At 37.4% G+C, this 12,123-nt stretch overlaps 1 protein-coding gene across 1 annotated transcript in view; it reads left to right on the forward strand.

Moving 5' to 3' along the window:
- The first annotated feature begins 4,788 nt into the window (after positions 1-4,788).
- Positions 4,789-12,123, forward strand: part of GLYATL3 (glycine-N-acyltransferase-like 3) — a 19,390-nt gene continuing 12,055 nt past the window's right edge. The window contains exons 1-3 of the mRNA XM_006860613.1: positions 4,789-4,866; positions 8,717-8,824; positions 9,839-9,965. Of these exons, the coding sequence (XP_006860675.1) occupies positions 4,789-4,866; positions 8,717-8,824; positions 9,839-9,965 (313 nt within the window). The remainder of the gene's footprint in view (positions 4,867-8,716; positions 8,825-9,838; positions 9,966-12,123) is intronic.

Raw genomic sequence — 12,123 nt, forward strand, 5'->3', positions numbered from 1 at the left:
TTGCAGAAAAGACGGGACAATAGAGAACAGATAAAATGTATCCTTATATAGGACGAGTAAATTATGATTAGGTTCAGAAGAAAGATGTACTAGTCTACACATTTTTTGTGTGTGTTTGTTTAACTCTTTTAAGTTTTGATATGTGGAACTATTCATTGCAATGGAATATGATAGAGGGAAGTCTCTGAATGGAAAAACTGTGCTAGGAGAAACACTTACTGGCATTGGGTTACAAATACTTTAAATAAACAAAGCAAAAGAACTTTTTTCCTTGTTTTTAAAAAAAGTCACAATTGTATTATAAATGGTATATAACACCATAAAAGCAGAGCTATTGTATTTGTTAATAAGAATAAAAAATATTCTAAGAGAATGTCATACTTTGATTGTATGGTTATATTCATCATCTAAATATTTTATGTGTTTTGCTGTATGTTAATGGGCATGCAAGAGCCCAGGAAAAACTTTAATTCCAAAAAGTTTATGAGTATAATTTTTCATGCCACTGATTTTAAATTGAGTCTGTTGTTGGTATTCGTTTTGGATGAAGGTGTGACACACTTTTACTTTCCAATTCTAAAATATAGATTGATTATGAGTCATTTATAACTGAGTGGGAGTCCTGGTGTGATACTGTAGGATAAGCACTGGACTGCTCTCCACAAGGTCGGCGATTCAAACCCACCAACCACTCCTTGGAAACCCTACCTAGGATCCCTCTGAGTTGGAACCTACCAGATGGCACTTGACAAACAAAACAAAAGAATTGAGTGTTGAAAATACAGCATTCTGATCTTGTAGCTTTCAAAGCACAGGGTTGCCATTATAATTTTATGACATAATTTTAAAATGTGTTTTAAAAAAACGTTTTCTGCATCTACGAGAATTTTGCATTCTGTTTTAAATGGCATTCAATAAAAACTTCGTAGTTAATACCATCTACTTGAATGTCATCACTTTATTTACTGAAATGTTGTTCATTAATTGTAATGCTCTCTCTGTATAGACCCATGGGAGAAATGTCTCTGATTTTAATGTCAGGAAAACTTGTCACCATGAGTAATGTGTCTGTGAGTTGCAGAAGCTTAGCTTAAAATGTAGATTAATGTCAGAACAAGGAAGGGGGTGACTATACAAAGTTGGAGGTGGCATAAATGAAAAGTCAAACAAATACTAGACTAAGAAGTTTTAGGATAACTGTATAAAAAAAAAACCCAAGTCATGTAACTAAACATGTTTGTTTCTCTTTATGTTAGTTCCAAACAGCGTTGAATCACAAGTTGGCCCTTACCTCTTGTTTTCATAGACTGTACTCCATATATTTTGCATATTAACCCCACTTTTGACTTCATATTAGGTTCATGTCTCTACTCGTATTTTCCCCTTGCCTGAAGTTTTAATGTAAGTTTAGTATTTCTTGCTATGCTTTGCATTTTTTTTTTTTTTTATAACTGGAACCAGCCAGGTAATAACTAATCAAGTCATCAACAAATGCATGGAGCCCCTACTCTTTCCACTATTTCCTTTGCTAAATATTAGGACATAAAAGACACCAAACATAATTGAGAGATATATGATGAACTACCTTTTGAAGTAATTTCATATCATTTTCTGCCAAAAGATACTGAATTATAATAAATGAGTGTGTTTAACATGAGGATTTTAATATTCCATGTCCTATAACAAAACAAAAACATAAAATGGGCAGTAAAAATCCCTTGACTCATTTTGTTTTGCTTATTTTGGATGATTAAAGAAAATGTTTGATATATTTTTTCTTTCTCTCTTAAATGTTAAAGATGGGTTGTTTCTTGTTTAAAGTAGGCTAAATTCTCCTCTCTAGCCTTCAAGTAGAGTCCCGATGTGATGCCATAGGATAAGCACTCTATCTCAAGGTCAGTTTGAACCACAATTCGGCTGTTTAAACTCACCAGCCGCTCCTTAGAAACCTTATGCAGGGTTGCTGTAAGTCAGAACCAACTCGAAGGAACTTAACAACAACAACAACTTGTAAATGGAAGTTCAGAGAAAAAGAGGAAGACCCCCAAGAAGATGGATTGGCATAGTGGCAGCAGTAATGGGCTCAAACATAACAGCAGTGCTGAGGTTGGTGAAAGACTGGGCAGCGATCGTTCTGCTGTGCATTGAGTTGCTATGAGTTGGTACACATGCGATAGGGCCTTGCAACAACAAGCAAAGCAACCTATAAGTAACTCGTTGATTAAATTAGGGTGCTTCATCGAATGTTCCAAGGAAGATGCTTGAGTTGAGGACTTATCTGACTTTTTGGATCAGAGGCCTTATTATAGTTGTTTGGAAATTAATATTTGAGTTTGAGAGATTTCCACAGGTCAAAAATGAGGTGGGAGTTGAATCTGAAAAATAAAGAAAACTGAAGAATGGCATAAACAGGGATCTGAGGGATGTGGTCAAGAAGAGGGAGAATTTGAGTTTGGGAGGAGTGTAGTATAAGTGAGGTGGAACAACTAGAAAGACAGACTGACTCCACTGATGGATGGATGTGATGATGTGAGTGAGGGAAAAGTCAAGCAGATACAAGGGTGAAGACATGACTTCTTTCTTTCCTCATCCTGAAATCTGGAAACTTAATCTCCAAATTTCTAATATTGATCCAAAGTGTGAGCATGAGGGTAGGGAAGCCTCATGACATTTCCAGTTATGTCCCTTATCTCTTCTGACTCCCAAATGGAACACAAACAGCTCAGATACAAACACACAGTGAACCCACAGACTTTGTTCACAACATGGCTTTTTTTTTCTTACAAGTTCTGGTAATTTCCCATCATATAAACTATATGATAGAGCCTTACAATAAATTTCAGGTAGATCGCAGTCAAACACTGAGGATCTTGTAGGCACAGAGGATGTCATACAAAGAAATCAAGTAACTGTCACTGTCTGGGAAATGTGTTGGAAAGGAATGATCCCAGCTCTCAGAAGTACAAGGTTCTCAGATCTAGCAGAATTACCTTTGCCATCCTAGCGCATGCCCACTAAGTGTATAGGTTGTTGCTGTTGCTAAGTGCTATTTAGTTGGTTCTGACCCATAGCAACCCTGTATAGAGTTTTCCAGGAGCAGCTGGTGAACTTGAACCGTCAACCTTTTGGTTCAAACTGATATTGCAGTCCAGCACTTTAACCCACAGAGCCACACTAGGACACCATGGATGATCTTAAAACTGAGCGATAGTTTGGTTTGGTTAAAAAAGAAACAAAGAAAAAGATCTGCCTGGAGCATGATGCTCTTAATTTGACAATAGCAACTCAACTCAAAAGATTAAATAGGAACCTTAAGGCGCAATAAGTTTATATTAATGAGGGAGAAACAACTCAGAAAAGAAGGGTGAGAATAGTTGTACAACTTGAAAAAATCTGTAATCCATGTCCCTAAATTGTTGACTTGGTGTATGCTTAACTCTATATTTTCTCAACAACAAAATAAATACAATTTAAGGGAGGGGGAAAAAAAGTACATTGATGAACTTTACAACATTTAATATGGAAAAAAAAGTTTCTAATTGAGTTAAGACCAGATTGAAATATTGGTAAAAGAAATTTTCTTGAAAACAAAGCAGGAGTTGTTGTTGTTAAGTGCCATTGAGTCGGTTCCAATCCATAGCAACCCTGTATAGAGTTTCCAAGGAGCGACTGGTGAGCTTGAACATCTGACCTTGCAATTCAAATGGCTTTGCAGTTTGGCTCATTAACCCACAGCACCACACCAGGACTCCCAGACCCCACCAAATCTAGAATATTTAATTACATGTGAATGAATGAGGTAGCATGTATTATAACTAAACTGTATAGTTTCCTAATGTTATCTTGTCTAAATTAGTCACAACTTATACCTCATCTGACTCTTCATCTCTCTCCAAGTTGTTCCTTGAAACTACCTGACCTATTCAAGCCTTTCTTTGTTCTTCAACTCACACTGTGAAAAAGAAATGTCCTTCCTTTACCCTAGGATTCTTATCCTTAACTTCAGACCATGCATTCAACAAATATTTAGAGTATCCCTATGTACCAGATGCTGGGCTTACAGCGGAGCACAAAGCAGACATGGTTTTTATGTACTTCACAGACCACTCAAGGAAACAGGCTTGAATTAAGGAAAGTCTTGTAGAAAGCACTTAAGGTCCAAAGAATGTGTACACAACACTGACATTTACCTCAGTGGCGATAATCACATCTTTCCAGGATTAGGTCATTGTTTGGTGATTGTCTGCCATGGAGTAGGTTCCTGTATAGGGTTTCCAAGGCTGTAAATCTGTGTAGTGGTTACGAGTCAGGCTGCTAACCTCAAGGTCAGCAGTTTGAAACTACTCTGGGGAGAAAGATGAGGCTTTCTGCTCCCGTAAAGATTTACAGCCTCGGAAACCCTGGGCAGGGTATCTATGAGTCAGAATTTACTACAAGGCACACAACCAAATCTCTACCAGAGCAGAAACCCTCATCTTTCCCCCACAGAATGGCTGGTAGTTTCAAACTGTTGGCCTTGAGATTAGCAGCCAGACACTTAACCACTATGCTCTCAGAGTTTAGCACTCTCCTTTCCTGTGTGTTTTCTGATTTATCCATCCCAGTGCCTCTCTGTCTTCCTTTTTTCTCAATTCAGAGAGCATGGTGGCTGTCAGAATTAGATCCAGTAAAAACAGGATCACAAAAAAAGCAGCATATGCCTAAATAGATTAAAAGCTAACAGACAGAAATTAAATGTATACTTTCACATTTCTAATTAGGTGTGGAACTACAAGAACTCTGGAAAAGATGATGGTATTAAATTGTTCCAACAAATTGCTAATGCTGGAGAAAATGTTGAAGAATCACTTTCCTGAATCACTCAAGGTACTCTAAACTCGAGAGTTATGTTATTATTTAATTTACCTGTGAAATAATGTCAAATTGATGACTGTTCCTAATTTTTTCTGATGGTAAGATTTTTAGGGGCACTTGTTAAACATACAACTTCCCAGGTCTTCCTGCTACAGAATGGTTCATTGAATTATGGATGTTATTGTTGTTGTTAAGTGCCATGGAGTCAGCTTTGAATCATAGAGACGCTGTATAGGGTTTCGGAGGCTTTAAATCTCCGTGGGAGCAGAAAGTCTTATCTTTATCAGGCAGAGTGGCTGGCGGGCTCCAGCCAGTGCTTGTCCTATAGAGCCACAATTATAGATGAGGTCCAGGGAATTCTGTTCCTGAGAGTCACCACAGATGATTCTTAGAGGAATTTAGGTTATACTGAGCTGGACTACTACTACAGTAAATTTGACTTTATTTTATTTTGTTTTTGTCAGAAGGTTGTGGTTGAGTGTTGTTGTGTGCCGTGGAGTCGCTTCCGACTCATAGCAACCCTCCACAGGGTTTTCGAGGCTGTTAATGTTTACGGGAGCAGAACGCCTCATCTTTCTCCCGCGGAGGACCTGGTAGTTTCGAAACTGCTGACCTTGCAGTTCGCAGACCGATTCGTAACCACTACGCTACCAGAGCTCCTTAGGGGTTAGGTAAATATGGAAATTAAATTTGGAGACTCTCAACCTTTTTTTCAGCTTATTTCAAAATCTTTATTTAAAAGACTTGTTTTTTAGTGACTGTATTGTTCATCAAGTTTCTATATGTTGAGGTTTTCTTAAAGTCTTAGAAGACCTGCTGCTAACTGAGGGCTACTATGGAAGGTGACATTAATTTACTACAAGTAAATGTAAGTTGAGACCTATTAGCACTTTCAGGGAAAGGTAAGGACTGCAATGAATGTGTCTTTAAGGGTTGAATTTCTTAAGCAAAGAGGCAGTATAAGACAGTGGTTTCCAAGGTAAGTGACATGCAAATTACCCAAGAGATACATAATGAAGCAGAAGATAGAGATCAGAGACCTGAATTCTGAACTAGTTCCCAGAGAAATCCTTAAGTACATTCAATTTTGAACAAAAGTGTTCTGGAGAAAGCCCTCTAGTGTACTGTTTGCCCTGATTAAATCTGGTCATCTTACTTATTGATTGTGCTTAAATTGAATGTGATGGGGAAAATCTGAGCAATAATTTAGAATCATATGGCTAAGAAAAGGATTAATACAGTGATAAAGGAGATAAAATATGAAGTTTTTTCATTAAGGTATAATACATACTGGTAAATGCACACAAAATAATTATACAGTTCAATGAGTTTTCACAAAGCAAATACGTGTGTAACATCTATTCTGGTTGAGCAAAAACATTACTGCAGACACTTTCCTTCCCTTCAAGCTACCTTCCAATCACTACTTCTTCCTCCTCCCCAAATGTAACTATTACTATCTTGACTTCTAAAGTCACATTTGAGTTTTCCTGGTTTTTGAATGAAATGTAAATTGAATTATACAATAAGTAGCTTTTTTTATGTAGCTTCTTTTGCTCACAATTATGTTTGTGAGATTAATTCATACTACTCAGCACTGCATGGTTGTTATTGTGTGCCCTCAAGTCAATTCCGACTCATAGTGACCCTTACAGGACAGAATTTCCTTGAGTTCTGTGCTCCAAGGTTTCCTGGTCTGTAATCTTTATGGGGCTTTCTGGTAGCATAGTGATTACGAATCGGGCTGCGAACCGCAAAGTCAGCAGTTCGAAACTACCAGCTGTTCCACGGAAGAAAGATGAGGCTTTCTGCTCCCGTAAAGATTTACAGCCTCGGAAACCCTGTACAGGGTGGCTATGAGTCGGAACTGACTCCACGGCACATAACAACAACAACAACAATCTTTATGGGAGTCCTGGTGCGGCACTGCAGGATAATGTGCTGATCTTAAGGTCTGTTTGAACAGCAAAGCATTTAACAGCAACAACAAGAAATCTTTTGGGCGGCAGATCTTCCAGGCTATTCTCTCTAGGATGAGCTAGTGTGTTCAGATCACAGATAGCAGACAAGCACTTTAACTATTGCACCACTAGGGCTTCTATACTTCAAATTATTGTTGTTGTTGTAGTTAAATGCTATCAAGTCTGTTCTGAGTCATGTGCTGGTGATTTATTCATTTTCTTTGCTGTCTTGCAATCCATAGCATGAAGGTTGTTGTTGTTCAGTGCTGTTAAGTTGGTTCCGACTCATAGCGACCCTGTGTAGGGTTTCGTAGGAACTGCTGGTAAGTTTGCACTACCAACTTTGTGGTTCAGGCTGACCTGGCAATCCAGTGCACTATCCCACAGCACTACACCAGGATGCCAGAGTATGAATAGTTCATAACTTATCCAGTTGACTGTTGCTGTGCATTAGAATTGTTTCAGGTTGAACATTCACCTACTGCTATCCCCTTTACTTCCAAACTTTCTCCAACCTGTAAAACATTCATATCATATATGAAACTTATACTGTAGGGCAAATAAATTTTCTTCTTTACACAGAAACAAATATGAAAGGCCACAGAAGAGAATTGTAATGTTATTCTGGTATTGTTTTACCCCTAAATGGCATTTAACTAGAACTTAATGTTGAAGGTGTTAGGTGCATTTCATGTGTTGTTATGAGATAGTACTTCAAATGCTATCAGATAGCATAGCTGAGCATCCCAATTATCTGAGGAACTTTTTAAGATGCATAAGTCTCAAATCCACACATCGGATTCTGATTCATTCAGTATTTATTGTTTACCTATAAACTAATTGCCAAGCCATTAAATCTATCAATTTGCTATCTTTTACTATTGTAGTATAAATAAAATAAAGGTTTGGGAAGCATTTTCATAGGATTTCATATAATTAGTACCAGCTTTATGTGCACTGATGAACTAATAAAGATGTTTTATATGTGTGTGTTATGGAAGAGGGTAAGTAAAAAAGTAATGTTATAAAATCATAGAAACCTTTATTAAACATAGCAACTTTTATTAAACAAAAATATCAAGATGTGACACATATCCTCCATCAGGCTTATATACCTCTAACGCTGGTGTTGCCAGCTCTTTAGTGGTTGCCCAAAGAATCCTGCGCTTTTCAATTTACACCATGTGAAAACGAATTTTTGGCATCCTTGAAGGATATAAATTGTATTTATTTTAAATGTTCTTTGTATTTTGGAGAGTACAAAAAATCTTATCCCATCCACCTGCAGGGCTGTAGGTGGATGGGATAAGATTTCTGTGTGAAATTCTCATAGGCTAGCCCTTGGTACCTTTGAAAAATAGCGGGTACATTGTCAGGTTGAAAAAAACAAAAAACTTACTTTACAAAAATTTCCCTGGCCTTTTTTTGGCCAATGCACATTTCAATTTCCTTAAAAGTTCTCCAAGATTGTCCTGTGTCATGTGAGAAAACCTATGAAAAGTACCCGTTTTGAAATACCCCCAAAAGTCTCTATAACCCTGTGAGCTGATCTCTTTATCTAGAATTTAACTGGAAGTCACCGTCCAATATTTGGATTGAACTTTTATTTTTTTGAAGGCACCCTAACAAAACTAAGACAAGTGTATTACTGAGAGAACTTGTCTGCAGCCATCCAATGATCTCAGAGACACATTTAAATACATTTTGAGTGAAACAAACCTGTATATGTATGTACTGAACCCTACTAGCAGTACTTTTTTGCTTAACCTTGTGTGTCTGTGTACACATGATTTCCTTTCAAGGGTATGATTGTACAATAGGACAAGAAGTGAAAAGGGTAACATGTAAGTGAAACAATTAAGTAGTATGATTTACTTGTCTCTCCGGGTTCTCTGATTCAGGTTTATGGAGCTGTGATGAATATAAACCGTGGAAATCCTTTTCAAAAGGAAGTAGTGTTGGATTCATGGCCAGACTTCAAAGCTGTCATCACCCGGAGGCGGAGAGAGGTACAGTTTTGAAAGGCAAAAAAATACAGAGTTGGCATCAACTGAGAAGAAAGATAGGTGAAAGGGAGTGTTAACCATACTAGCATATATATAGGTTAACAAGCTACGTATTTTACTATTCCTAACTGGACTAGTTTTAGAGTGTCAGACACAAGGAAAGCACTACGCTCTAAGCATTTTCATTTCCATAGTACTTCATACTAGCTAGAAGCATGAAGCGCTCATGTTTGGTTTTTACAGACTAGCTTATCCATGACTTTGGTTTTATGTGGATGAATATGGAACAAGTTTAAACACACCACCCACCTGATTCTGCCTCTTAGGCTCAAGTGAGCCAAAGACAGAGAGGTTCAAGAGGTCAAAGTTGAGCTCCCGTGATTGCATAAAGATAATTCTGAGACTTCTTAATTCTTCGAGATGGGTCTATTGAGTTATACCCTTTTTATTTTTATAAATTTATAAATTATATACAAATTGTTGCTGCTGTTGTTAAATGTTGTCAAGTTGATTCTGACTCATAGCAACCCTGTATAGGGCTTCCAAGGTTCCTGTGGTGGGTTTGAACTGCCAATCTTGTGGTTAACAGGCCAGTGCTTATCCTACAGAGCCACAACAGGAATCTCTCTCTCTTTCTCTCTCTCTCTATCTATATACCTATCTATACATGTATATATTTCATATTTCATATATACATGTATAGATAGATATATAGATCAAAAGAAAGAGAGAGTAGTCAACTAATAAAATTCCTTTCTAGATCAATTCCAGAAAATGATGAGATAAATATCTTAAATCCTCTTTAAATGGATGGAATATCTTCCCTGAATATGAACCAATCAAAAGTTTCAAGATTTCTTTTCTTCCCCTTAATGTAGACTATATTAGCTACAGTCTCGCTTAGCCATTGCTTCTTTATTAATTTTGGTGATAGAAACTATCTGGACATACCCTGCTAATGTATCTAACCTGTTTAGGATATGCTTCCAGTTTTTATAATTATGTCCTCTGTCCTAGGCTGAGACAGATAACCTGGACCATTATACTAATGCCTATGCTGTGTACTACAAGGATGCCAGGGCTTACAGACATTTATTGGAAGAACGTGATGTTATCAACTGGGACCAAGTTTTTCAAATACAAGGTGAGATAAAGTGCAAGATACCAATACCCTGTAGAGTAATTTCCCCCTCCTTTTTATTATATATGTCAGATAAATAAATGATATACATGAGTATATATCATACATATGTGTAGGGATCCTGCTGTGGTATTGTAGGATAAAGCACTGGACCACAAGGTCAATTTGAACCACAGGTCGGTATTTCAAACTCACCAGCTGCTCCTTGGAAACTATACATGGTCGCTATGAGTTGGAACCAACTCAATGGCACTTAACATCATCATCATGTTGATGGTATTTTACAACAACAATTATATATAAAAATACCTACACACACACACACACACACACATGGTGATTCAAAAAATTCATGAAAAAATGGAATTAATGAAAAATTTCCATGAACTTTCTGAAGCGCTCTCATATGTGTATAAATAGAAATGCACACATACTCTCAATCATATACATGTATATATACATTTTATGTATTTGTAATTTATGCATTATATAGTTTAGTATATAACTATATTTGAGGATATTATTTGAGGATTGTTGATCTTTGGAGTTGGGGAGAACATTGAAATGCGGCTGCTTTAAGTGACAAATTTTTTCTACTGTTATTGTATTTTGAATTTTAGTGAATACCACTGCATGTTTTCCCTTATTGCTGTATTAATGTTTTCCTATCACAATCTTTTAAATTATTATGATTAAAGTTTGACCCAAAAGTTGAGACTGGTGGTGGTGGTAGTGGTGGTGGTGTGCCGTGGAGTCAGATCTGACTCATGGAGACCCTGTATAGGATTTCTGAGGCTGTAAACCTTTACGGGAGCAGAAAGCCTCATCTTTCTCCCATGAAATGACTGGTAGTTTTGAGCTGCTGACCTTGAGGTTAGCAGCCTGACTCATAACCACTACGCTACCAGAGCCCTCACAGGTGAGACTAGATCGTCTTTTTGAAGAGGATGATTCTGGAAAGAGTTCATCCATAGATATGCATAAAATATTCTGAAAAGATTTTACAGGAAAACTGTCTCTGTGAACTCTGAGGATAAAACTGTGCAGCCATTGATGCTAGTGGTAGAAATCTATCCAAGAGCAAAACCCAGAACTAAATTGACTGCCATTAAATAGATTTCAACTCATAGCAACCTTACATTTCTGAGACTGCAAATCTTTACAGGAGTGCACAGTCCCATCTTCCACAGAATAACTGGTGGGTTTGAATGGCTGACCTTTCAGTTAGCAGCTCAGTGCTTATCCCACAGTGTCACCATGACAGAACAGAGGTAGATTAAGAGTTTCCAATAGCAATAGCTTGGACAGTTTCAACCTCAGTGTATCACTTAGATGCTTTTCCTTAATGTTTGTGGTACTACAGGCACTGAAGTAACTGTTTTAAGGAGATAATCCTGTAGTCGTTAAGTCTCACTGAGGCGGTTCTAACGCATAGCAACTCTGTCTCTGAAGAGTAGCTGGTGGGTTTAAACCGTTGACCTTATGGTTCAAACCAACCTTCGATTCAGTGCATTATCCTACAACACCACCCCAAGACTCTTTTAGTGCTTGTGGTGATACTGGCATTGAAGTAGATGTTTTAAGGGGAGAATCTTAGAGTTGCTCTATCAGTGTTTCAGTGAAATTAGTTTCTTGATAATCTGATAAAATGGCAAAGATTCCCTATGTTGAAATATAAAGTCTAGTAATTTTGTGGGCCACCAAAAACTGAAGCCTTGTAAAAAGGAAAAACTTCTAACTACCCAGAAAAATACATACACTCAGCATTTCTCAAGCTGGGGGAACTGAAGAAAAAATTCAACCCATGATTTTTGTTATTGAAGGATTCTCTGGGCAAATTATTGAACGATGCAGAAAGCATCAAAAGAAGATGGAAGAAATACACAAAGTCACTGTACCAAAAGGTAATGGTTGATGTTCAACCATTTCAAGAGGTAGCATGTAATCAAGAGCCAATGGTACTGAAGGAGGAAGTCCAAGGTGCATTGAAGAAATTGGCAAAGAACAGGGCACCAGGAATTGAAAGAATAAAAATTGAAATCTTTCAAGAAAGTGAGGCGGCACAGGAGGCAGTCACTCATCTCTGCCAAGAAATTTGGAAGACAACTATCTGGCCGACTGATTGGAAGAGATCTGTATTTTTGCCCATTCCAAAGAGAGG

Source organism: Chrysochloris asiatica, unplaced genomic scaffold, assembly GCF_000296735.1.
Source record: "Chrysochloris asiatica unplaced genomic scaffold, ChrAsi1.0 scaffold00038, whole genome shotgun sequence".
NCBI classification, from domain to species: Eukaryota; Metazoa; Chordata; class Mammalia; order Afrosoricida; family Chrysochloridae; genus Chrysochloris; species Chrysochloris asiatica.